At 39.5% G+C, this 26,775-nt stretch overlaps 1 protein-coding gene across 4 annotated transcripts in view; it reads left to right on the forward strand.

Annotated features, from left to right (window-relative positions):
* KAT2B (lysine acetyltransferase 2B) overlaps nt 1-26,269 on the forward strand; it is a 104,786-nt gene extending 78,517 nt beyond the window's left edge. Inside the window, exons 12-18 of one of the 4 annotated variants that reach the window (XM_039219706.1) lie at nt 3,612-3,722; nt 7,044-7,187; nt 12,070-12,184; nt 13,976-14,012; nt 14,256-14,319; nt 14,417-14,501; nt 24,200-26,269. In XM_039219706.1, coding sequence (XP_039075637.1) covers nt 3,612-3,722; nt 7,044-7,187; nt 12,070-12,184; nt 13,976-14,012; nt 14,256-14,319; nt 14,417-14,501; nt 24,200-24,393 — 750 coding nt within the window. In that variant the 3' untranslated portion in view covers nt 24,394-26,269. Of the gene's footprint in view, nt 1-3,611; nt 3,723-7,043; nt 7,188-12,069; nt 12,185-13,975; nt 14,013-14,255; nt 14,320-14,416; nt 15,749-24,199 lie in introns of those variants that run through there. The other 3 variants (XM_039219703.1, XM_039219705.1, XM_039219704.1) reach the window with 3 other exon arrangements.
* The last annotated feature ends 506 nt before the right edge of the window (nt 26,270-26,775 follow it).

Here is a 26,775-nt window from a genome sequence, read left to right on the forward strand (position 1 = left end):
ATAAAAGCTGGTGCCAGTGGCACCGATGTGGAAAAAAACCTCAAGTTCATAAGCGGAGGTTTTAGAATTTTATTTAGTATGTTAAAAATCTTGGCGAAAGGATACTTTAAAATTTGCCTCCTCTCATTTTAGAGAATCGAACTTGCATATAAATTCCTGAGAATAAGGAAATAGGATTTGTATGTGAATTTATCTTACTCAGAGCACACACGAAATAACATTTGAGATTTTACTTGAAGCTCGTCACCTGGTTTTAGAATTATCTTGTCACTTAAGAACTATTTGGATTTGTTATCATGCACACTTAAAGTTACAGAGCTAATATTTATATATTAAGATAAACACTGAAGTTGCTAGATGGGTTTAGAAAAGAAAACCTTTGGTGATAGGTAAAAATAAAGGTGTACTAACAAAGGGAGATCGTTCTAGGTGAAAATCTAAACATTTGCATGTAGTAGTTTAATATTGCTAATTGCTTACCAAGGAGACTTTTAAGCTAATCAGGGAAATACTTTTACCACTACTGCCAGTCATATTACCAGACAGAGAATTCACATTAAAAGATACAGCCCTTACTCTTAAGAGATTGGAATCTGGAAAATTTCTTTGGCGAGTTGACAAATAAGTGGCCAGTGATGAAAAATAAATTCTGTGGGTTTTGAGAAGCTATTTACAAAAGAACCACAATTGTTCTCCTTGAGAAAAAAAATCATTGGATTGTGGGCAAAGGTTAGAAAGTTTATCGTCTATTAATACTTTATAACAGAAACCTCGCTGTCTTCCATCAGCCTTATCTACGTTAAAGTGCGTTTTGTCAGAAGGTGCATTTCTAATTCTTACACATCGCTATTCCTGCACACAGGCAGTTCCCTCCCAACCTTCTGTTTTTTCTAGTTTTAATTTTTCTTTAAAAATAACTTTTAATTACATAATCATACACAAATACACTTTCAGGTAAAGAAAAATCCCACCCCCCTACCCCTTGCCATCTCGCTATTGTCAACTTGGTGTGCAGCCTTCCAGGTGCTTCACTACTGATTTACATGCGAGGAAATGTACCTGTTTGTAAGAGTGGCTGTGTGGTTTGCTGTTATTGACATGGACACTTTCCATTATGTCTTAGGGCTCTTACAATTTTAGTGCATGTATGTGCTTATTTAAATTTATAGTTAGACCAATTAAAAGTAAATAAAATTTAAACTTCAGTTCCTCAGTCACACAAGTATCAATAGCCACATGTGACTGATGGCTACCACATTGGATAGCATAGATAAAGAACGTTTGCACCATTGCAGAAATTTCTATTAGTGCTGATTCTTTTCAGCCATATTTATAAATATGATAAATATTTATCATATTTATCATGATAAATAAATATAAAAAGAAACAGGTGACATTAATTTTGGTATTTTTAAATTTAACCTAATATGTCCAAAATACTGTCATTTCAACACATAATAGGGATAAAATGTTACTGAGGTGTTTTTTCCCCCCGTTGGTATGTATTTTACACACTTGAGTACATCTCCATTTGGGCTGATCTCATTTCAGTAGCTCAAAAGCCGCATGTGGCTGCAGGCTACCGTATTGAACAGCATAGCTCTATACTGTTATTTTGTATTTATGTGTGTTTATCTTCCCCATTTTACCATCTTTTCCTCAAGGAAAGAGACATTTTGTTCCTCTTTCTTATCCAAGTTTTATTGAAAGTCACAATGTGTCAGTATTTTGATATGTTTGTATAAACCTAAAGTATCCTTTGGGTAATATCAATGGAAGAATAATTTCCAGAAAAATCAGGTGATAATACTATTACCCCACTTACTAGGCAGACCATCTCTAATTATTATGCTTGGCCCTGGGATCCATGTTTTATTTTATTTTTTTAAATTTATTTTTAATGTTTTATTTATTTCTGAGAGAGAGAGAGACAGTGTGAGCAGGGGAGGATCAGAGAGAGAGAGAGAGAGAGAGACAGAATCAGAAGCAGGCTCCAGGTTCTGAGCTAGCTGTCAGCACAGAGCCCGACGTGGGACTCGAACCCACAAACCGTGAGATCATGACCTGAGCCGAAGTCGGATGCTTAGCCAACTGAGCCACCCAGGCGCCCCCTGGGATCTATGATTTAGTAGGGCGTTGATATACAGGAGAGAGCCCTGAATGGATGATTAGATTAATAAGGGGTCTTCCAATCATCCATTTTAAGGAACACCTAAAACCTCAATGGTATTTCATTTGGGATTTGGGATGTAGGGATGGGCATGCGAGAGTATAGCCTTGAAGGGCTCAAAGAGTTATTTAGAGCAGGAATGATCCTTTGTTACTCTAATAGTAGAACTAAGGTCAATAAGTAGAAATAAGAAGAGGTCATATCTCAGGTAAACTTTAAGAAGAACTTTCCAACCATAACAATACCTGAAAATGAACTGGTCTATCTAAGGACCAAGTGATCCCCCTCTACTGGAGAGGTACTAACAGCTCACATTTTCAGGATAGATGGCAGAAGACATCTAGTATCATATGGAATTACACCAAACGACTTCCAAAGATCCTTCTCCCTCTGTCGTACTACAGTTCCATTAGATCATTCCTGTAAGCACATTTGAGTTCTTTAGAAAAGTGTGTCACCAAATTCTAAAATATTTATGTGAGGATATTTGTGTCTGAATGCTTGGATTCACTTTCACCTCTTTTAATGAGGTTCTAAAACAGTCACTTTAAATTTATAGATTTTCTCTAAGTTTTATACATCACTGAAAAACCTGATACTTGCATTTTTTTCATATTTCAATCATTAATTTATTCAGCATTGTTCACTGTTTTTAGTTTACTTCCCTATGTCTTCTGGCTCTCTCAGAGACTCTGGGTTTCTTAGACCTTGCTTGTAAAGGCCTGATAAGACCAAGTTGAAAACCTTGTGTATGTAATATGGATTACATTTCTTTGGAAGGCTTGCTGATTTGTATACATACAGGAACCACTTGGGTTAGTTAGTATTCTAGTAAAGATTAGCACTTTTTTTTTTAAATGTTTATTTTTGAGAGAGTGAGAGAGAGCATGAGCAGTAGAGGAGCAGAGAGAGGAAGACGGGGGATCTGAAGGGGGGCTCTGAGCTGACACCACAGAGCCCGACACAGGGCTCGAACTCACAAACAATGAGCTCAGGACCTGAGCTGAAGTTGGAGGCTTAACCAAGTGATCCACTCTGGTGCCCCTAGCAGTTTTCATTTACATTGCTCTTTGCATCTCAGGTTCTCAAATACTTTAAAGATAAGCAGAAATCAGATTATTTACTCCCCAAACTTCTTTATTAATATTCAGCAAGCACTCTTTAGGGTTGAACTAGCAGCTTGTAGCCTTGGTGTGTTATTTTCAGAGAACCAGAAACTTGTATTTTTAAATGTTGATTGTATCTCAATTCAAGGATTTTGAATTTTTTGGTTTTGTAGGTGATTTTCAAAGTTCAGCAATGTGAGAAAGAATGTTAATATATATTGGTAAAGTGTATTAAAGTACCAGTTCCTAAATTTGCCAACATTTCTCAGTGAATTTGTAGGAATGTCCTCCCTCCAGAACCTAATACGTTTGTCTGTATACTAACTTTCACATAGGGCTATGGAACACACCTGATGAATCACTTGAAAGAATATCATATAAAACATGATATCCTGAACTTTCTCACATATGCAGATGAATATGCAATTGGTTATTTCAAGAAACAGGTAGGTTTTTCATGTGTAACTCTGTTCTGTCATTTCTTTTCCTAATATGTCCTCAGGTAGCCTTCATCCAAGCCTTTCCTTGGTTATTTTCTACTTACAAGAAGGACCTGCATTTATTTTTTAATCCTTATGTCAGTTGTAAGCTTCAGACTGTAGTAGAGGTATGACTAGCACATAGTAAGTACTACTAAATATTTGTTGAGTGAATGAATGAATGTCATCTATAAATGAAGTATTATATTATGTCCTGGAATTCGAATATATGGTATCCCCAGGCTAAGGGTTGGGTAAGTAGAGTTCCCCAGGATGAAAGAAATAGTTTCAGTCTCTGGAAAGCTACCATTTATGACAGCAGAAAGAAAATTCTGAAGTTTATGGAGGACTCCAGTCAGTCCTTCTTCAGCAGCACACATCAAGTTAGGAGCCTGGCTGTCACCCCGGTCCTTTCTTACCAGAAGTTTTCAGCTCAACTTTTGTTTGAGGGGGGCCTGTGGGGGGGGGGGTATTAAGGATAATGTTTGCTTATTTATTATTTTATTACTTATTTATTTTGGGGGGTTAAAGATAGTATTTAAAGAATTATGTGTAACTTTTACATTTTTTAAAATGTTTTATTTATGTTTGAGAAAGAGAGACAGCGTGAGCAGGGGAGGGTCAGAGAGAGAGGGAGACACAGAATCTGAAACAGGCTCTAGGCTCTGAGGTAGCTGTCAGCACAGAGCCCGATGTAGAGCTCAAACCTATGAACCGTGAGATCATGACCTGAGCCGAAGGCGGATGCTTACCCAACTGAGCCACCCAGGTGCCCTGAATTATGTCTAACTTTTAAAAAGTTGTGTATAATTTACCTGTAATAAGGCATCTTAAACATTTTCGATAAGCTTTGACCATTGTATACACCTGTGCACTCACGACTGCAAATAGAATAGTGGTGCTCAACCCTGTCAGCTCAACATTTTAAGGATTATTCTTCGGCTGCATATTTTTTTAAGAGTGCTTTACAATTCCTAAACATTTTCCTAACTACAAAAGTAATTCACAGTTATTGTAGAAATTTTGGAAGACCTAGTAAAGCAGAATGAAGAAAAATCACTCATCATTCTACCACCCCAAAGAGACTATTAGTGCTTTGATAGACACCCTTCTAATAATTGTTCTGTGTGTGTGTGTTCATGTGTATGTATGTATGTAAATAATTTAACTACTTGTCTTTTTCACTTAGTATATCTGATTATTTGTTAGATAATTTTTGATGGTTCTCTGAAATTTTATAGTATAAGTAGAAAATAATTCATTAAACCATTACCACATTTTTAGGACATTTAGGTATTTCTCATATACAGTGTACATTGATAAGTATGTGTGTATGTGTGTTGCCCTTGTGGTATGTTAAGTTTGCTTAGAATCAGTGTCTAGAAGTAGAGTTGTTTCCAGACATATTCAAGGCTTTTGTTATGCATTGACAGATACTGTAACAATTTCTCTTCCTGTCAGCAATGTGTAAGGGTTCAGGAATATATTTTTACTCCTTTCCTAGATAAATTGTGTTTGCAATTATTTGATCTTTGTGAAGTTTGACATGTTTTTTTCTTATGCACTGACCCTTTGTATTTCTTCTGTTTTTGAATCACCAGTTCATTGTATTTTGCCTCTTTTTCTACTAAATCTTTATTTTCACATTGACTTGTGAGAACTTCCTGTATCTAAGGATATTAGCCTTTTATTTTGTGATATTTTTTCTCGCTTTCATCAGCTGTCTCAACGTTGTTTATGGCATTGTTTTTGATGTACAGAACTTTGAAGATTTCATTACATAAAATCTGTTAACTTCTTTTTTTATGTAAGTCTTATGTGGCTAGAGCTTATTTTCCTCTGATGTCAGAGAGTTCATCTCCTGTTTATTTTCTTGTCATTCTTTTGGATGTGTTTGTGACTTTTTAAAATAAGACTCACTTGGGAGATCTTGGTGGGATTGTTTTACTGAGGGCTCAAGCATCACCCTTCTTAGGCTGTAAATACATCACAAAGCTTGAAATACCAGTCATGGTTCTTAAATGGCTAGTCTGTAGTCTTAGAGGATTACGGCAGTGATTGCTTGGAAAATAAGTATTTGCTGAAAGAGAGGCAGGAAACTGCTGGTGATGGTTCTGAATTTCAAGTAATTTACTGCAAAGAAGTGAAATAGGCACTGTTAGGAAAGTCGTTCATAATTGAAATTTATGAATATATATCCTAAAGCACTAGGTTATTGCAGATTAAAGTATGTAAAAGAATCTATTTTAAATAAGTGTCACTGAAACAGCTACACATGATGGTCTAGAAGTTTTTGCCTGTACAGTAGGGGTTTCTTTTCCTCAGCATCAAAGTTCTAATTGTTATATATGTAAGGGCGCCTGGGTGCCTCAGTCAGTTAAGCATCTGGCTCTTGACTTTGGCTCAGGTCATGATCTCATGGTTTGTGAGTTTGAGCCCTGCATTGGGCTCTGCACTGACAGCAAGGAGCCTGCTTGGGCTCCCAAGCAGGGATTCATTATCTCTGTCATTCTCATTCTCTCTCTTCCCCCTCCCTCCCTCCCTCAAAATAACCTTAAAAAAAGATTCTATTATATATATTTCAAGATTTTATATTTAAGTAATCTCTATACCCAACATGGGGTTTGAACTCTCTACCCTAAGATCAAGAGTCACATGCTCTATTGACTGAGCCAGCCAGGTGCCCCTAATTACTATATTTTTTGATAAGCCTTTCTTTCAGAATTTAGATCAGTTTTTGATTAGTTGGGAATCCTGGGGTCCCCTCCCCATGTTGGGAGAAATTGTGCAGTTGAGCCTTATTTTAATTTCTGTTAAAAACTTTTGTATAATTTGGTTTACTTGGATTATTGGGTTTTTTTAGTGTGTATTTAGTTTGAGAGAGAGAGAGAAGGACAGATAGAGCATGAGCAGGAGAGTGGCAGAGAGAGAGGGAGGGAGACACAGAATGCAGAAGCAGGCTCCAGGCTCTGAGCTATTAGCACAGAGCCCAACTGACTTGGGGCTCGAACCTACAAACTGGGAGATCATGACCCGAGCTGAAGTTGGACGCTTAACCAACTGACCTCTCCAGACACCCCAGATTATTCGTTTCTGTCATCTTGCTTCCTGTTTGCACAGTTTGATTTTTGATGTTTTTGAACTTCATGGAGGGGTTTCTCTCTAGTCCTTCCCTGAATAATGTGATGAGAACTTGAAAGAAGTGCATCTTGCTGCCTGCCACATGGTTCACAGTCAGTAAATACTTGACGCACGATGCCCGTATGAATGAATTTATTCTCATTTCAGGGTTTCTCCAAAGAAATTAAAATACCTAAAACCAAATATGTTGGCTACATCAAGGATTATGAAGGGGCTACTTTAATGGGATGTGAGCTAAATCCACGGATCCCATACACAGAATTTTCTGTCATCATTAAGAAGCAAAAGGAGGTAAGCACGTGACACACATTCCTTCCATCCAGGCTGGTCTTCGTTGGGCGGGCTGCATCCCACTGGGCTCCAGGTGTACGGCTCTAGCACGTATCATAGCTCTAGTGTGCTATGGTTTGTATAGATTTCTTCTTGGGGGGTATCCTTGATCTGTCTCCTCTCTCGGCACCGTTGCTAAGAGAGTCAACACCTGTTAAATTGGTGTAAAATACAAAACTTCAAAAATAACAGTGACATATCTTACTTTCACCTTCAAAGCCTTTGACATTCTGGCCTCATGCATCCTTCTCATATTTAGTTTACCTCTTCGGTTTCCTAAACTCTTCTCTAAAAGCCATTGCTGACGCTTTAAGCCTCTAGTTCGGTGTCTTTCTCCTTTACCCACCTCACTCTCCCAACACACATACAAACTGGACTACTCGGGCTGTGTTCAGTTTCTCCTTCGAACTTCTCTAGCGTTAGTTCGATCCACTCATTTGAATTTCTGTTACTCTTCATCTTACTTAGGTGTTTATCCTAGTGCGTGTATCCATCTCTCTTTTTAACGTTGCAACTTCTGAAGTCTTACACTTCTAGGAATTCAGTGATTTGTTACCTGATTATGGGTGAAGTCTTTTAAGCACATGAACTAAAAGAGAAACAGTAAGGGGAAAGGTTGATAGATTTGACTACATAGTAATTTTATGTTTATCCTAGGCAGAAAAAAATACCATAAAAAGAGCATAATGGGGGAGTGTGCAGAGGCCACTTATTAAATGAATGCGTTTTGTGTTAAGCCCAGGGTCACCTCCTTGCTCCCTGTAGTTCATTGGCGTTCAAAAACAGGCCTTGTGGCTGTATTATTCCACATCAATTCTGCTTCATACTTCTGTTATTCATTCTAGTGCACTTTTTTGCTAGCAAGTAGCTAAAAAAGACACGTGTTTTAAATCCATCTTTGTTTTCTGGTTTCCACTAATGTTCCTTAACCCTAGTTCTTAGTTATTTGTCAGACATCGTCGACATAGCAAACATAAAACTCCTTACATAGAATTTGGTGCATAGTAGGTGCTCAATAAATATCTTCCTTTTACTTAAAGTGGGTCAGTCTTGTTCTTATGAATATGAGCATGACTGTGAGTAAAAGCACCCCCCCCTTTTTTTTAAGTTAGAAAATAACAACCTTTGTTGTTTCTTGCTAAGAGATGTCAGCCTTAGAATTCCAAATAGGCTACTTGGAGAGTTAATAAAAGCACAGCAGGCCCCCCTTCTCTCTCTCTCTCTCTGAAGAGCTAGCTTTCTTCATTGTTCTCTTTGGAGTTTAATGAACAGGTCTGTATTCAGCGGCTCAGTGTTCGGCTTGAGGGGCTGCCGGCCAACCAGAGCCATCACGGGGCAGTCGGCTGCCCTTTGCTCCGTCCTCCTCTGAGCGGCACCCACGTGTCTCTGGGTGGAAGCTGAGAGCAGGATTCTCTGCAGGTTCGCCTAGTTGGGAGCTTTTGGCTCTTACTACATAGAGGGGAAAGGCATACACAAGGAGCGAGCGACAGCAGGCACTTATTTAGACGACAGTGCTCCCTCCCCCTCCTTCTTTCTCCCCTCCTCTTGGATCTCATCTCCCTCGCTCCTCACCTTCCCCGTTTCCCTCCAGCCTTCTCCACACACGCCTCTGAGTGAGTGGCTGATGCCGGCTGGGAGCTGTTAGCCTAGTTCCTTTCGGAGAGACCTGAAGTCACCATAATAAAATACTTGGATTCACGTAGTATCTTCTTCCACAGAATTCAAGTGATTTTCACAAGTATCTTTATTCTAACTTGTGAAAACCTCCTTGTGGAAAGCAGGGACTTAAGGTGATAGCAAACAAAGTTGTAAGCGTATAGAGGGCTTTCCTGGCTCCTAGAAGCATGCGACAGCCGAGTTCACTGTGGTTGTGGCTAGTTCAGGTGGAGACGTGTGCAGTTGGACAGGGGGTGGAGTGGGGGTTGAGGGCCACTTTGTGAGTGTTGGTTCCGGGGGGAAGGTGGGATCTGTGAGGGTCTAGCGTCATTGGAGGTGTCTTCATGTGATCCATTTCAAAACAGTTTTGAGCTGTTTTGAGTCTGCTCAGTCCCATCAGCATGGGCAAAGCTTCAGAGTCCAACATAAGTAGATTCAGCTAGGACCGTAGGTATGCCAGTGATGAAACGCACTATGTGAGAAAGCGTGACTAGGCCATGAGCAGGCAGAGTGGAGTGTATACGTGCATGTGCGTGTTGGGGCGAGCGGCCTGGGAGGCAGGCATACTTCTCAGATCTGTGTCCAGGTGTGAGACAGTGAAGGACTGGGCTTGGAGGATCCAAAGTAAGGGTGAGGCCAACCGGTGTGATTTCTTTGTAAGAAGATGTGCTAAGACTTGTTGTCATATTAAAGATGGGGGAGTCCCCCTAAGTCTTCGGTTTGGGGAGACTAAAACTAACAGTGATGGATGGGAGAAGGACTTGAGGAGAGAAGGATGATGACATGGTGGAAAATGGAGACATTTTGGGGGGAAGTGAAGATGAAACTGGGACAGAAGTAAAATGTCTCCTTTTACCAAAGCGATCCTTGGAGGCATAGAGGGCTTAAGAAGTCCTCTATTGCCATTACCGGTCACTCTCTAGGACCCCAAACCTTCAAGGTGCTACACAAGGGGCATAGAACCCACCTGGGTGGGATATCACATCAGAGAGCATCCCTGATAAAGAGAAAGACTTTTAAAATTATATTTGAAGTTATATTTCTGAAGGTGTTTGTTTAAGAGATTGCCATTTGGATTCTCTATTTAAAAAACTTAAACTGGGGGAGGGGAGCATCTGGGTGACTAAGTTGTTGGTTCAGTGTCCAACTTCGGCTCAGGTCATGATCTCTCGGTTCATGAGTTCGAGCCCCACATTGGACTCACTGCTGTCAGTGCAGAGCCTGCTTCAGATCCTCTGTCTCCGTCCTTCTCCGCCTCTTCTCTGCTTGTGCTCGCTCACGCGCACCCGGTCTCTCTCCCTCTCTCTTTCTCTCTCTCAAAAATAAACATTGAAAGGAAATTTTTAAAAAAGGCTTAGACTGGGGGAGGGTTGCTTGTTGTCTGGCTCAGTTGGAAGAGCATCTGACTCTTCATCTCAGGGTTGTGAGTTTAGCCCCACACTGGTTGTAGAGATTACTTAAAGATAAAATCTTAAAAAAAAAAAAAAAAAAAAAAAAACTAAATTCAAAAAAAAAAGGGGAGCATCCATTTAGATCTGTCAGAATGGTAGCCACTATGTACACATTGACTAATAAGCACTTGATATATAGACTGTTGAAATTGAGATGCACTACAAGTTTAAGGACCTGTTATGAATAAAAGAATGTAAAATATCTCATACATATCTTTTTTTTTTTTTTTTTTACTCATTATATTCAGCCATGATAATATTTTGGATATATTGGATTAAAGAAAAATATACTGTTAAATCCAATCTTACCTGTTTTTACTTTTAAAAATGTGGCTATTGAAACATTTAAAATTATGAGTGGTCTGCGTTATATTTCTTTTTTTTTTTTTTATGTTTGTTTATTTAGAGAGAGAGAGACAAAAAGCGTAACTGGGAGAGGGGCAGAGTGAGGAGAGAAAATCTCAAGCAGGTTCCACAGTCAGCAAAGAGCCCAACGTGGGGCTTGATCCAGTGACTGTGAGATCATGACCAGAGCCGAAATCAAGAGTCAGATGCTTAACTGACTGAGTCACCCAGGCGCCCCACATTGTATTTCTATTGGACAGCACTGAACTAGATTTACTAGGAATATACTTTTACTGGTCCCATTCACATTATGGAATTCTTCGCTTAATTGTTAGGATTAAAATGTATTCATGCTAGAAGATTGACCAACAGTATGTTTGAGATCAAGCTGTTAGGAACTGGAATTTTTTGTTTTCCTTTGTAAATTCAATTAATGACTGCTACTGTTTTGTTTTCTCTTTCTAAACTTCAGTTATGACATGGTTAATTTCTGGATAGTTATTTTTAGTTTATCTTTTTTTTTTTTAAATGGAAAACTGCACTGTTTTGGAAATAGTTAACCTCAGTACATTAGGAATTATTTTGCAAAATTCTCTTATTGGTCCTGGATGCTCACAACAGGGGTTGTGTCACCTCAACAATTTGGAGCTGCTTTTTTGGTACAAACAGCAGAGGTTAGGGCTCAAGCTTTGACATTAAAATTTTTATTTATTTATTTACTTATTCTGACAGAGAGTGAGCCTGAGCGAGGGAGGGGCAGAGAGAGAGGGAGAAGGAGAATCCCAAGAAGGCTCCTCACTGTCAGTATGAGCCTGACATGGAGCTTGAACTCACAAACTGTGAGATCACGATTTGAGCCGCAGTCAAGAGTCAGACGCCTAACAGACTGAGCCACCCAGGCACTCCAAGCCTTGACAATTTTGAATAATAGTAAGATCATCCTTCCTGGCACTGGTGACTTTTCTGAGGCCTGCTCATGTGCCCTCCAATCCGAAGGGAACAGTTCCTGGTCTGGGGACCTGAAGAGGTCCTGACCCGGGGCTCAGCTGGGTAGCTGATGCATTCGGGCAGTGGCCCCTCAGACAAGCAGGACAGAGTAACTGGCTCCTGTGCTAGAGAGGACAGTGGCCCCTGAGGGCACTGTGTTCTGTCAGTGGTGGCTCTTTTGGACGGCAGGGGACAAGGTTTCAAAGACGGTTGTGTGAATGCCACCGAAGGGGCACGGTGTGTAATAGAATGTTTTCATGGCCTCTCCGTAAAATAGCATCCCCCCTTCCTCCTTTTTTGTGTCCTGAAGGCATTATTCAGGGGCCCAACTTCCTAGGTTGAATAACTTAACCTGTAGCCACAGATTTCTGTCACTAAACACATTTTCTTCCTCTGCTTTACAGATCATTAAAAAGCTGATAGAAAGAAAACAAGCCCAGATTCGAAAAGTATACCCCGGACTTTCGTGTTTTAAAGATGGAGTTCGACAGATTCCCATAGAAAGCATTCCTGGAATTAGTATGTACAGATCTTCTTGTCAAAGCACAACCTTTTGGTCATGCCGTGAGATATGTTTGACAAAGTCGCCAGAATGCCATGATCGGAAAGCTTCTTGCTCTGCCTGTCCCCGCTGGTGGTGTTTGTAGTCTGAGGGAGGGAGCAGCTGCTTTCCCTTTATGTCTTTTCTTTATATCTCAGTGCAAACAAATCAAGGAGAATTCAGATGGCCCCTTCTTGTAGCTGATAATATCTGGCCATTCATTGAGAAGTTGCTAGTTATAACACAGGGGAATTCTACTTCTATCAGTGGGGAAATTGAGTCTCAGAATGATTAAGTCCTTTGAGCTCACATAGTACATGGCTAGTAACTGTCAGAATTAGCAGCCTGATTCTGATCCCCAGGCACCTTGCTGTTTGTACCCTGTGCTCATTGCCGTCACGATTGCAACCTGCCCAGATGTGTGCTTGGCCAAATCAGTCTCTCAGCATTTCTAAAAAAGATGATTGGAAAGCATACTATTTGTTTCCAGGTCCCTATTTGAGAGTAGTTGCCCCAAGGGTTCTTCTCTGTGAGTATGTTAGAGGTGACTCATCTTGGGCTGAAACATACAAAGTAGCTTGTTTTTGTAGATTGAAAGCTGTTGAATAGCTATGCTTTGATTCAGTTCAAATCCAGCATCATCTAGTATAGTGAAGATTTAATATACAGAACAAAGTGAAACAAACTACAGTTCTTCAGAAGAAAAAAATAAGACATTATTTGGGCAAGATATATTCCTTTATTACAATAGCTACCCCATAGCACATCTTACTTTGTACTTCTAGACCTAGAGATTTAACTTCCTTGTATTATCCCTGTTCATGGCACAAAAGCTACCATATTACAGGCATTCTTCTGTTTTTTGTTTTGTTTTGTTTTTACATACATCAACTAATCTCAAAAAGGATAATGTCACCTAATTTTAAGGGTTCTGGTTTTTTTTATCTTTTTTTTTTTAGTGTTTTATTTATTTCTGAGAGAGAGGGAGAGAGAGAGAGAGAGAATATGAGCGAGAGAGAGAGAATATGAGCAGGGGAGGGTCAGAGAGAGAGGAAGATACAGAACCTGAAACAGACTCCAGGCCCTGAGCTGGCTGTCAGCACAGAGCCCGATGCGGGGCTCGAACCAACGAGCCGTGAGATCATGACCTGAGCCAGAGTCGGACGCTTAACCAACTGAGCCACCCAGGCACCCCAAGGGGTTCTGTTTTATAGACTGATAAACTGTAGAGGCAAAAGTTTAAGTCATTTATCTAGGATAAGTTAGATTTTAAGGAGTGATCAAGTAATCAAATTCAGCTCTATTGGATTTGAGGCTGTGTTTTCTTTCTGCTGCGCTAAACCATCTTGCATTACAAGCAGGGTCTTTGCCGAAAAAAATAGAGACCGGGAGGGACAAGGTTTGTTCTAACCTAAAATAAAGTCTTAACTCTTTCATATGGTGATTAGCAAAAAAAAAAAGTGACTTAAAGTTTAAAATCTACACATGTCCCCAGTACTGGACATACTTGTTTTTTTATACTGAAAAGTTGGGAGTTCCTGCTTTAAAAAACACTAACATAAAGTAAAGTTGGCCAACTTTGAAATGTTGGAGATGTTTCAGGTTTTTAGCTGTATATGGAAGTAATTGCATTTGATTTCTGCCTCTTCCCAGAAATAGACTTTTTTTGAGGCATGCCTATAATTTATTGTATTTCAATAAGTATTAATTTTGTTATTCTCTTAACCAAAAGCAGTTCTCATTCAGTGTTTAATTTTGTTGACATATAGGAGAGACAGGCTGGAAGCCGAGTGGAAAAGAGAAAAGGTAAGTAAGATGGGCGAGAGGATATTAATGGAAGTGATTTTTTCTTTCCTCCCAGCAACTTAGAGGAAACGGGCAAACTGGCTGTAATCACCCATACAGCACTTGCTGCGTTTCGGTTTTCATAAACAATTCTGGGATGGTTCTAATTTTAGGTTTTTGTACAAATGAGCTGAATAGGAGTCCTCTGGCAAGAGGGCAAAAAGCTAATCATTGTTCCCTGTTGTTTACTCTTTTCCTTTCAAGTAAAGAGCCCAAAGACCCTGACCAGCTTTACAGCACTCTCAAGGGCATCCTCCAGCAGGTGAAGGTGGGTGTTTCTTTTCATTCGCCTCATGCTGATATTTTGAAATGATTTCCTACATGGAATTTCCATATTAGATACCTTACTTTTTTCTTTACTCAAGAGCCATCAAAGCGCTTGGCCCTTCATGGAACCTGTGAAGAGAACAGAAGCTCCGGGATATTATGAAGTTATAAGGTTCCCCATGGGTAATGCCATTAACATTTTCTAAGTATAGATTTAACACTCTCTGGATGGCGGTGTGGGGGACAAATGGTTGCTGATTTGATTCGTGATCTTCTGTTGTAGGGCAGGGTTTGTGTGACGAGGGGGGGCAGGATGCCCTTGGACCCGTGGAGGGCCAGTGACGTAGAGCGGCGTGATAAGGGACAAGTGGGTGGCTGTGTTCATGAGACGTGCTGGCAGCTTTCAGAGCTGCACCCCGACAGCACTCGATGCAGAAAGCCCAGGTGGGGAACTGCACGCAGCACTGGATGGGATGGCTGGCTGTGTGGACACGGCCTTGGTTATACTCCACCTGTTTGGTTGCAAGCGGAGAAGCTTCAGGTTGTCCTCTTGGTATCTTTTGAGCCTGTTGAGAATTTTTGAAAGCAATACAGAAGAAGTTGGATTAAGCTTCTCACCTGCTATCCTAGCAGAGGGAGAAATTCTTGGTTTTCCAAGCTCTCGGTGGCTACTATTAGTGTCCCTATTTATACTCCTTTTTAAAGCTTTATTACACATCCAATACCAAAGAAACAAGAAATGCCTTTCAAAATGTAGGAGTGTGGGATTTGCTGCTGTACCTGCACTGTGCTAAACGATTAATTGAACCAGTTGAGAATCCACTTAAACTAATTTGGCATTGTGCAGATGACAGAAAACTAGCTGAAATGTTTTAAGTCAGTTGTGTGGCCGTTGTTTGGGAGATAGCCTGTGTCTTCTGTCCGTTTTCTACCTGTAATCTATTCCTGGTACCAAGAAAGTATTAAAACATGAAAGGGAGAATGAAAGGGATCCATTAGCTCCCTGATAACAGAGCTATTTGTAGGTGTTTTCTGTAGCCTTAATTTTCCCATGAATGTCCTGTATACAGTCACCGTAATGGTTTTGGGAGTCTGTACTCCTTAAAGTGGACATACATCCATATGCTTTGCTTTCCCTTTACTTTCTGCCTTGCTTCTGTGAATTTCAGTATGAAAACCAAAGTGTGAGGGTTGACAGAGTCTAGAATTCTGTATGGAAGGCTGTTTGGGGAGTCCGTATTCTCTTTTCTTTTTAAAAAAAATTTTAAAAGGTTTTATTTTTAAGTAATGTCTAAACCCAACATGTGGCTCAAACTCGCAACCCTGAGATCAAGAATTACATGCTCTGCTGACTGAGCCAGTGATGTGTCCCTCAATCATTTCCATCATGTAAAAAATATGTTAATACCAGGGCATCTGGGAGGTTCAGTCGGTTGAGCATCCAACTTNGGGTTGCTTGTTGTCTGGCTCAGTTGGAAGAGCATCTGACTCTTCATCTCAGGGTTGTGAGTTTAGCCCCACACTGGTTGTAGAGATTACTTAAAAAAAAAATCTAAAAAAAAAAAAAAAAAAAAAAAGACTTAAGTTCATAAACAAAGGGAGAGCATCCATTTAGATCTGTCAGAATGGTAGCCACTATGTACACATTGACTAATAAGCACTTGATATATAGACTGTTGAAATTGAGATGCACTACAAGTTTAAGGACCTGTTATGAATAAAAGAATGTAAAATATCTCATACATATCTTTTTTTTTTTTTTTTTTACTCATTATATTCAGCCATGATAATATTTTGGATATATTGGATTAAAGAAAAATATACTGTTAAATCCAATCTTACCTGTTTTTACTTTTAAAAATGTGGCTATTGAAACATTTAAAATTATGAGTGGTCTGCGTTATATTTCTTTTTTTTTTTTTTATGTTTGTTTATTTAGAGAGAGAGAGACAAAAAGCGTAACTGGGAGAGGGGCAGAGTGAGGAGAGAAAATCTCAAGCAGGTTCCACAGTCAGCAAAGAGCCCAACGTGGGGCTTGATCCAGTGACTGTGAGATCATGACCAGAGCCGAAATCAAGAGTCAGATGCTTAACTGACTGAGTCACCCAGGCGCCCCACATTGTATTTCTATTGGACAGCACTGAACTAGATTTACTAGGAATATACTTTTACTGGTCCCATTCACATTATGGAATTCTTCGCTTAATTGTTAGGATTAAAATGTATTCATGCTAGAAGATTGACCAACAGTATGTTTGAGATCAAGCTGTTAGGAACTGGAATTTTTTGTTTTCCTTTGTAAATTCAATTAATGACTGCTACTGTTTTGTTTTCTCTTTCTAAACTTCAGTTATGACATGGTTAATTTCTGGATAGTTATTTTTAGTTTATCTTTTTTTTTTTTAAATGGAAAACTGCACTGTTTTGGAAATAGTTAACCTCAGTACATTAGGAATTATTTTGCAAAATTCTCTTATTGGTCCTGGATGCTCACAACAGGGGTTGTGTCACCTCAACAATTTGGAGCTGCTTTTTTGGTACAAACAGCAGAGGTTAGGGCTCAAGCTTTGACATTAAAATTTTTATTTATTTATTTACTTATTCTGACAGAGAGTGAGCCTGAGCGAGGGAGGGGCAGAGAGAGAGGGAGAAGGAGAATCCCAAGAAGGCTCCTCACTGTCAGTATGAGCCTGACATGGAGCTTGAACTCACAAACTGTGAGATCACGATTTGAGCCGCAGTCAAGAGTCAGACGCCTAACAGACTGAGCCACCCAGGCACTCCAAGCCTTGACAATTTTGAATAATAGTAAGATCATCCTTCCTGGCACTGGTGACTTTTCTGAGGCCTGCTCATGTGCCCTCCAATCCGAAGGGAACAGTTCCTGGTCTGGGGACCTGAAGAGGTCCTGACCCGGGGCTCAGCTGGGTAGCTGATGCATTCGGGCAGTGGCCCCTCAGACAAGCAGGACAGAGTAACTGGCTCCTGTGCTAGAGAGGACAGTGGCCCCTGAGGGCACTGTGTTCTGTCAGTGGTGGCTCTTTTGGACGGCAGGGGACAAGGTTTCAAAGACGGTTGTGTGAATGCCACCGAAGGGGCACGGTGTGTAATAGAATGTTTTCATGGCCTCTCCGTAAAATAGCATCCCCCCTTCCTCCTTTTTTGTGTCCTGAAGGCATTATTCAGGGGCCCAACTTCCTAGGTTGAATAACTTAACCTGTAGCCACAGATTTCTGTCACTAAACACATTTTCTTCCTCTGCTTTACAGATCATTAAAAAGCTGATAGAAAGAAAACAAGCCCAGATTCGAAAAGTATACCCCGGACTTTCGTGTTTTAAAGATGGAGTTCGACAGATTCCCATAGAAAGCATTCCTGGAATTAGTATGTACAGATCTTCTTGTCAAAGCACAACCTTTTGGTCATGCCGTGAGATATGTTTGACAAAGTCGCCAGAATGCCATGATCGGAAAGCTTCTTGCTCTGCCTGTCCCCGCTGGTGGTGTTTGTAGTCTGAGGGAGGGAGCAGCTGCTTTCCCTTTATGTCTTTTCTTTATATCTCAGTGCAAACAAATCAAGGAGAATTCAGATGGCCCCTTCTTGTAGCTGATAATATCTGGCCATTCATTGAGAAGTTGCTAGTTATAACACAGGGGAATTCTACTTCTATCAGTGGGGAAATTGAGTCTCAGAATGATTAAGTCCTTTGAGCTCACATAGTACATGGCTAGTAACTGTCAGAATTAGCAGCCTGATTCTGATCCCCAGGCACCTTGCTGTTTGTACCCTGTGCTCATTGCCGTCACGATTGCAACCTGCCCAGATGTGTGCTTGGCCAAATCAGTCTCTCAGCATTTCTAAAAAAGATGATTGGAAAGCATACTATTTGTTTCCAGGTCCCTATTTGAGAGTAGTTGCCCCAAGGGTTCTTCTCTGTGAGTATGTTAGAGGTGACTCATCTTGGGCTGAAACATACAAAGTAGCTTGTTTTTGTAGATTGAAAGCTGTTGAATAGCTATGCTTTGATTCAGTTCAAATCCAGCATCATCTAGTATAGTGAAGATTTAATATACAGAACAAAGTGAAACAAACTACAGTTCTTCAGAAGAAAAAAATAAGACATTATTTGGGCAAGATATATTCCTTTATTACAATAGCTACCCCATAGCACATCTTACTTTGTACTTCTAGACCTAGAGATTTAACTTCCTTGTATTATCCCTGTTCATGGCACAAAAGCTACCATATTACAGGCATTCTTCTGTTTTTTGTTTTGTTTTGTTTTTACATACATCAACTAATCTCAAAAAGGATAATGTCACCTAATTTTAAGGGTTCTGGTTTTTTTTATCTTTTTTTTTTTAGTGTTTTATTTATTTCTGAGAGAGAGGGAGAGAGAGAGAGAGAGAATATGAGCGAGAGAGAGAGAATATGAGCAGGGGAGGGTCAGAGAGAGAGGAAGATACAGAACCTGAAACAGACTCCAGGCCCTGAGCTGGCTGTCAGCACAGAGCCCGATGCGGGGCTCGAACCAACGAGCCGTGAGATCATGACCTGAGCCAGAGTCGGACGCTTAACCAACTGAGCCACCCAGGCACCCCAAGGGGTTCTGTTTTATAGACTGATAAACTGTAGAGGCAAAAGTTTAAGTCATTTATCTAGGATAAGTTAGATTTTAAGGAGTGATCAAGTAATCAAATTCAGCTCTATTGGATTTGAGGCTGTGTTTTCTTTCTGCTGCGCTAAACCATCTTGCATTACAAGCAGGGTCTTTGCCGAAAAAAATAGAGACCGGGAGGGACAAGGTTTGTTCTAACCTAAAATAAAGTCTTAACTCTTTCATATGGTGATTAGCAAAAAAAAAAAGTGACTTAAAGTTTAAAATCTACACATGTCCCCAGTACTGGACATACTTGTTTTTTTATACTGAAAAGTTGGGAGTTCCTGCTTTAAAAAACACTAACATAAAGTAAAGTTGGCCAACTTTGAAATGTTGGAGATGTTTCAGGTTTTTAGCTGTATATGGAAGTAATTGCATTTGATTTCTGCCTCTTCCCAGAAATAGACTTTTTTTGAGGCATGCCTATAATTTATTGTATTTCAATAAGTATTAATTTTGTTATTCTCTTAACCAAAAGCAGTTCTCATTCAGTGTTTAATTTTGTTGACATATAGGAGAGACAGGCTGGAAGCCGAGTGGAAAAGAGAAAAGGTAAGTAAGATGGGCGAGAGGATATTAATGGAAGTGATTTTTTCTTTCCTCCCAGCAACTTAGAGGAAACGGGCAAACTGGCTGTAATCACCCATACAGCACTTGCTGCGTTTCGGTTTTCATAAACAATTCTGGGATGGTTCTAATTTTAGGTTTTTGTACAAATGAGCTGAATAGGAGTCCTCTGGCAAGAGGGCAAAAAGCTAATCATTGTTCCCTGTTGTTTACTCTTTTCCTTTCAAGTAAAGAGCCCAAAGACCCTGACCAGCTTTACAGCACTCTCAAGGGCATCCTCCAGCAGGTGAAGGTGGGTGTTTCTTTTCATTCGCCTCATGCTGATATTTTGAAATGATTTCCTACATGGAATTTCCATATTAGATACCTTACTTTTTTCTTTACTCAAGAGCCATCAAAGCGCTTGGCCCTTCATGGAACCTGTGAAGAGAACAGAAGCTCCGGGATATTATGAAGTTATAAGGTTCCCCATGGGTAATGCCATTAACATTTTCTAAGTATAGATTTAACACTCTCTGGATGGCGGTGTGGGGGACAAATGGTTGCTGATTTGATTCGTGATCTTCTGTTGTAGGGCAGGGTTTGTGTGACGAGGGGGGGCAGGATGCCCTTGGACCCGTGGAGGGCCAGTGACGTAGAGCGGCGTGATAAGGGACAAGTGGGTGGCTGTGTTCATGAGACGTGCTGGCAGCTTTCAGAGCTGCACCCCGACAGCACTCGATGCAGAAAGCCCAGGTGGGGAACTGCACGCAGCACTGGATGGGATGGCTGGCTGTGTGGACACGGCCTTGGTTATACTCCACCTGTTTGGTTGCAAGCGGAGAAGCTTCAGGTTGTCCTCTTGGTATCTTTTGAGCCTGTTGAGAATTTTTGAAAGCAATACAGAAGAAGTTGGATTAAGCTTCTCACCTGCTATCCTAGCAGAGGGAGAAATTCTTGGTTTTCCAAGCTCTCGGTGGCTACTATTAGTGTCCCTATTTATACTCCTTTTTAAAGCTTTATTACACATCCAATACCAAAGAAACAAGAAATGCCTTTCAAAATGTAGGAGTGTGGGATTTGCTGCTGTACCTGCACTGTGCTAAACGATTAATTGAACCAGTTGAGAATCCACTTAAACTAATTTGGCATTGTGCAGATGACAGAAAACTAGCTGAAATGTTTTAAGTCAGTTGTGTGGCCGTTGTTTGGGAGATAGCCTGTGTCTTCTGTCCGTTTTCTACCTGTAATCTATTCCTGGTACCAAGAAAGTATTAAAACATGAAAGGGAGAATGAAAGGGATCCATTAGCTCCCTGATAACAGAGCTATTTGTAGGTGTTTTCTGTAGCCTTAATTTTCCCATGAATGTCCTGTATACAGTCACCGTAATGGTTTTGGGAGTCTGTACTCCTTAAAGTGGACATACATCCATATGCTTTGCTTTCCCTTTACTTTCTGCCTTGCTTCTGTGAATTTCAGTATGAAAACCAAAGTGTGAGGGTTGACAGAGTCTAGAATTCTGTATGGAAGGCTGTTTGGGGAGTCCGTATTCTCTTTTCTTTTTAAAAAAAATTTTAAAAGGTTTTATTTTTAAGTAATGTCTAAACCCAACATGTGGCTCAAACTCGCAACCCTGAGATCAAGAATTACATGCTCTGCTGACTGAGCCAGTGATGTGTCCCTCAATCATTTCCATCATGTAAAAAATATGTTAATACCAGGGCATCTGGGAGGTTCAGTCGGTTGAGCATCCAACTTCAGCTCAGGTCATAATCTCATGGTTTAGGAGTTCAAGCCCCGTGTCAGACTGCTCACTGTTGTCAGCGCAGAGCCTGCTTCGGATCCTCTGTCCCCCGGTGCCCCCATCCCCCACCCCGTCCCTTCCCTACTCATGTTCTCTCTCTCAAAAATAAATAAACATTTAAAAAGTATATATATGTTAAGACCATTTGTGCCCATTTTCAAATGTAAGTTAACTGACCTCTGGAGTTAACTCCAACTGACCCTGGACTGTCTCAGCTCCCTTGTGATACCCTCATGGGAGGTTATATGAGTTTGGGGAGAATTAGCCCTGCTCATGTATGCTCTGAAGACTTGCAATAGTAGTTTTAGAAGGTCCTGTATGTCATAGTCTCCTCTCAGCCTGCTTTCTGCTTTATGGAAGTGATGGCTTGGTCCGGCCCGAGAACGGGATGGCCTTTCCAGTTGGATACCACCTGTGTGCATAGCTGAATGAGCCTGAGGGCAATATTGGCCCCATTGAGCAAGGCCAGTGATGAAGTGAGGTGTGTTCTAGACAAAGTTAGTTAAAACAGTAAATGGTGCTCTTTAGGTGAGTAATAATATTTTTCTTGGTATTCCCTTTAAGTGCTGAGTAAAATGTGTAGTCTTGCCCTTAAAGTCATGTTTTTGAGGACAAGACTGACAGATCGATAACTTTACTTTCTCCCATTATTACTTTCTTGGCTTTTTCTGAAAGCATTTCTTCTCTTTCCCCTTTGCCTTCACAAACTCTTTTCTCCCATATGAATGAGATCTAACCTGTGTCATTTGGGGCATCTCACTCAACATCATCTGAGTAGCCAGGTTCAAGCATGGCTTCTTCCCACATGCGGATCACCAGGCACGGTTTTCCTGTTTACCCAGAACTCCCAAGTTGGTGGGGGTGGGGGATGAAAACGGAATAATTTTATGATTTCTTCATATGTGGTGTCATTGATATTTAATCACCTTCTTTTTTAACACATGCTCTTTGGTGAACTAAGACTCTAAGAAGGCTAGAAGAAGAAAGATGTTATTTATAACTTAATAGAAGCGTAGAAAGGAAATATGCAGAATTGGTTGTAATGTTTCTGAAAGATTCAAACACTTCTGTGACTCTTGTTTTGTTTCTACTGTATTTTAGCCTCTCCTCCATCCCTTCTTACCCACTCTTTTCCAAATAATAGTTTGAAAGCTTTTGGATACACTTCTTTGTGTCATGTTTCACTCCCTCCCCCGCCCCCCCCCCAACACTTTTTTGTTACGTGTCTTTTCCTTCTAAAATCTAAAATTATATCAGATAGCATATCTTAAGTGGTAGGCATTTAGGTGGCAGGAAGGTAAACATCTAACTTACCTGGAGAGGTACAATTAACTTCATTGCTATTTCTTCATTTAATGAGAGGACATCTTCATCTGTTCACTCACTCTCGGGTGAAACAGCTAGTGGGGTGTTTGCTGAACCTTCAGGTATCTTAACACTTAACTAGTTTTTCTTTCCTTCCAAACTGTTTTAGTTACAGAAGAAAGTTGAAAGTTGAACTCAAAGATAGGCAGCATAGCACTACCAAAGATAAGCTTTAGTCAGAGGAAATAGGCAAAAGTATATATTTCCCATTTTTCTTTGGTGTTTTTGATAAAGATTTTGATGCAAATGAACTCCTCTCCATTTTTGGATGTTGCACATAATTTTATATATCTTATTAACTGATAATCCCAGTGTATTCGGTTGTTAAGTTTCCTTCTCCCTGGAAAATTTGATCATATAGTGGGGTATTGGGTTACAGATAGAAGTATTTCTTTTAACAATTTTCAATTATTTTTCCGTGCACAGTTAATATAATTTTTAATGGTAGAACCAGACTTAGAGACAACTCCTATAAGTAGACAAATATTAACATCTTCTAATCTTCATGGAATCCTTTTTTTTTTTTTTTGATGTTTATTTATTTTTGAGAGAGACGGTGAGCTGGGGAGGGGCAGAGAGAGGGGGAGACAGTTTGAAGCAGGTTTCAGGCTCTGAGCTGTCAGCACAGAGCTCAATGCGGGGCTTGAACCCACGAACCGTGAAATCATGACCTGAACCAAAGTCAGATGCTTAACTCACCGAGCCACCTAGGCGCCCTGCATGGAATTCTTTAAATCAGTCCTAAAAGTATGGAGTAAACAAGCTATGGTATTCTTATAAGTTTAGATAAAGTACTGTTTTTATTTGTAAAATAATTTAAAGGAAGTAGATATATTGGGAAAATATTATTTTACAGTAGTCTCTCAAGGCTTAGTTGCTTTAGGAAATGAATTATTTTTTGTGATTTTTTTTTATTGTTTGATTCTTATTTCATGGATGGAGCATGAAACTAAATTCATTTGAATCATTTTATATGCAAGGACACTGATGTATCTGCAGACTTAATTTATGATCAGTTTCTCTGCTTTAGTTCTGTCTCTGCAACACCAAGACAACTGTGAATTTACTGAAACAAACTCAGTCTGATTGTTCTACTTAAGTAATGAAATGATTCAGTACAAACGTCCCACCTGCTCTACTCTGTGTAGATAGAGCCTCTTCTGTGTGATTCTGAATGAATAGCTAACAGTACTTAGTTTATCATACTTATCGCTGCTAATCTACTTAGCTTCCTTGTGCTGAATAGGGGATTGGGCCAGATGACTAATAATGGTCCCTTCAGTGTTAAAATGCTGTGATTATACACAGGGGCCCCTCACAACAGAAACAGCATAAGATTTAGGAACTATTTTCCTTGATCATATGAATTTTTCGTAAGCAAGGGCATTGGGATGGTAAAAATGTAGCCAAACCGATGACATATACTTCTCTCCCTGTCTCCCTTTTCTCAGCGAGTGTTTAAAATAGGAACCAAAGATTGCTAATATTTTTTTTTCCTGTGCAGATCTGAAAACCATGAGCGAACGCCTCAAGAATAGGTACTACGTGTCTAAGAAATTATTCATGGCAGACTTACAGCGAGTCTTTACCAATTGCAAAGAATACAACCCCCCTGAGAGTGAATACTACAAATGTGCCAATATCCTGGAGAAATTCTTCTTCAGTAAAATTAAGGAAGCTGGATTAATTGACAAGTGATTTTTCTCCCCTCTGCTTCTTAGAAACTCATCAAGCAGTGTGCCTAAAGCAAGGTGGTTTAGTTTTATAAAGAATTGGACATAATGTACTGAAGATACGTGTAAATGTATTAATTAGCACTTTTGAAAAACAAAAAAACCTCCTCTTAGCTTTTCAGATACATATTTAAATTGAAGTCATAGAACATTTTTATTTTATGGAATAGATTTTAATCTATTTACTACTATTAAATGTAAATTTTCTATGGCATGTCCATTAGCTGAATATTCAGTAATAGATGATCAGGGGTTTCCTCAAAACCCGTGTATGAGGAAATTGCACATAGTACCAAGATTTGGGGGAATGCAGAAATTTTTCAGACCATGAATGTTTCCATTTTTTTCTAATGGAATGTGAGAGTTTATTTTTATTTTATTCTGAAGGACTTTAAGGAAGGGATACATGATAAAAAGCCCATAAAAAGTGAAATATGTGATGTGTGAAGTCTCATTGTAGACTTTTTATATATATTTTTTAAAAACACTCATCTAGGTGAGGTGCTTTGAGCAGTTCTGAAAAAATGCAGTTCCAGAAAAGCAACTGCTTTGATTCCTAAGGAAGAAATTCTAAATAATGCAAAGTTTTTTATAAGCATCTGGGTTTTTGATAATTCTGTCTACCTACAATAAACTTGTGAGCGCATAACCACTATTTTAATAATTATTTTCTCTACACAAATGTGTAATATTATATTTGACTTTGCTTATGCAGGCCATAAGTTCAAAAAGGCAATCTCCTGATGCACACAGGCATACATTTGGAAACACTTGAGATTGAATCAATGTGCTTTAATAAGAAAAGATGCATAACCTACGTATGTATCAAATTTGGCGAATCCTTGTTCTAACAAATAAGGATCTTTTTCGTTTTCTACGATACACACAACCCCACTGATAATGTGCTATATGAACATTTTTCCTGTAGCATCTCCACATTATATTCATTGTCTGAGGTGAACTCAGTTACCAAGATTTGCTGTCAGTATTTTAACACCTACACTGGAATACAGACCCAGGGTGATATCCCACTAAAATCCATCGTGCGAACGGATTAACCTGTCTTGGGATTCTAGCTTAGTGCTTGGATTTATTTCCTGATTAACACTACATAGAAAAGTGGGGCATCTGCCATCCCAACTCTGGGAGAACCAGCTAATAGAAAACAAATGAAGGCCATTTTGATGGCCTTTGACACTAATTTTTATGATACAAATTTATAAACTGATTTTTGTAAAGGACTAGGTTTTAAAAGCGTATTTAACTTGATGGGTTTTTCTATCAGCATAAATGAATAAAGTGGTCATTTAATAGTTGCTAAAAACAGTTGCCAGAGATAATCTGCATGAAGGAAAAAACCCTGCAAATGGCTGTAAGTGGGAAGTATTGTTTTTAATATGTAAGAGATATTCAGAATGCTCACACTGAAAAATGCCTCAGCTTTTTTAAGTATAAGAAACCGCCTCGAGTGGCATCTAGATTTCTAATGAAGAATGATGATACAGTTTGGATTAAGTATCTTGGACTGGTTTTAAACAGTGCTTTGTACTAAATCTGCCGAAGTATCTGTCCAGCTTTGTATCCTGTGAAAGTTTGTTATTTTCTGGGTAGACATTCTTATAGAGTATTGTCTTTAAAATCAGATTGTCTCTTCTATATTGAAAGCATTTTTATGTTTTCTAATTTAAAAATTAATATTTTCTTATAGATATTGTGCAATAAAGCTGAAGTAGGATGTGTGGTTTTTGCCAATGCTTTAACATCGGATAAAATTTTACATTTGTAAAATTAATATATTGTACTGGTACAACATAGTTTTAAATTATATTTTAAAAAGCTTTTGGTTTGGTGTGTTTTCTTCTAGACCATTAAATTCAACAGGGCGATGGTTGGTGACCATCGACTAGATCCATAATTCTTGGCGTTTAGGCATTTTGTTGAAGATGTTTAGAATTGTTGCATTCGTTGGAAGTTTCATAAAAATTCACAAACCACCATTGAGATAATCCCATGAGAGACACTCGACCGTGTCTGTCTTTTGAGTGGGCCACTGCATTTTGCCTACTGTCACTCATTAAACAAAGGGGGGAAAACAGTGGAAGAGGAGTGTTACTGGCTTGGAAGTTAAGTTTCTCTCTCCTCCCAGTTTTTCTATCTGTAAAATAGATGAATGAAGAGATAAAAATATAGCTGATTCTTAGAACTCTCCTAATGAGCTTCTAAAGTCACTCAAAATCTCGACTGCTGGAAAGAATCCTGTATCCTGTTGGGGTATGAAAGAACCCACCCAAGAGTACCTTTTCTTTCTGAATCCTGAACCAATTGAGGTGTCAAAGGAATGCGGCAT

The sequence above is a fragment of the Hyaena hyaena genome, unplaced genomic scaffold, assembly GCF_003009895.1.
Source record: "Hyaena hyaena isolate Hyena2069 unplaced genomic scaffold, ASM300989v1 scaffold_839, whole genome shotgun sequence".
Taxonomy (NCBI): domain Eukaryota; kingdom Metazoa; phylum Chordata; class Mammalia; order Carnivora; family Hyaenidae; genus Hyaena; species Hyaena hyaena.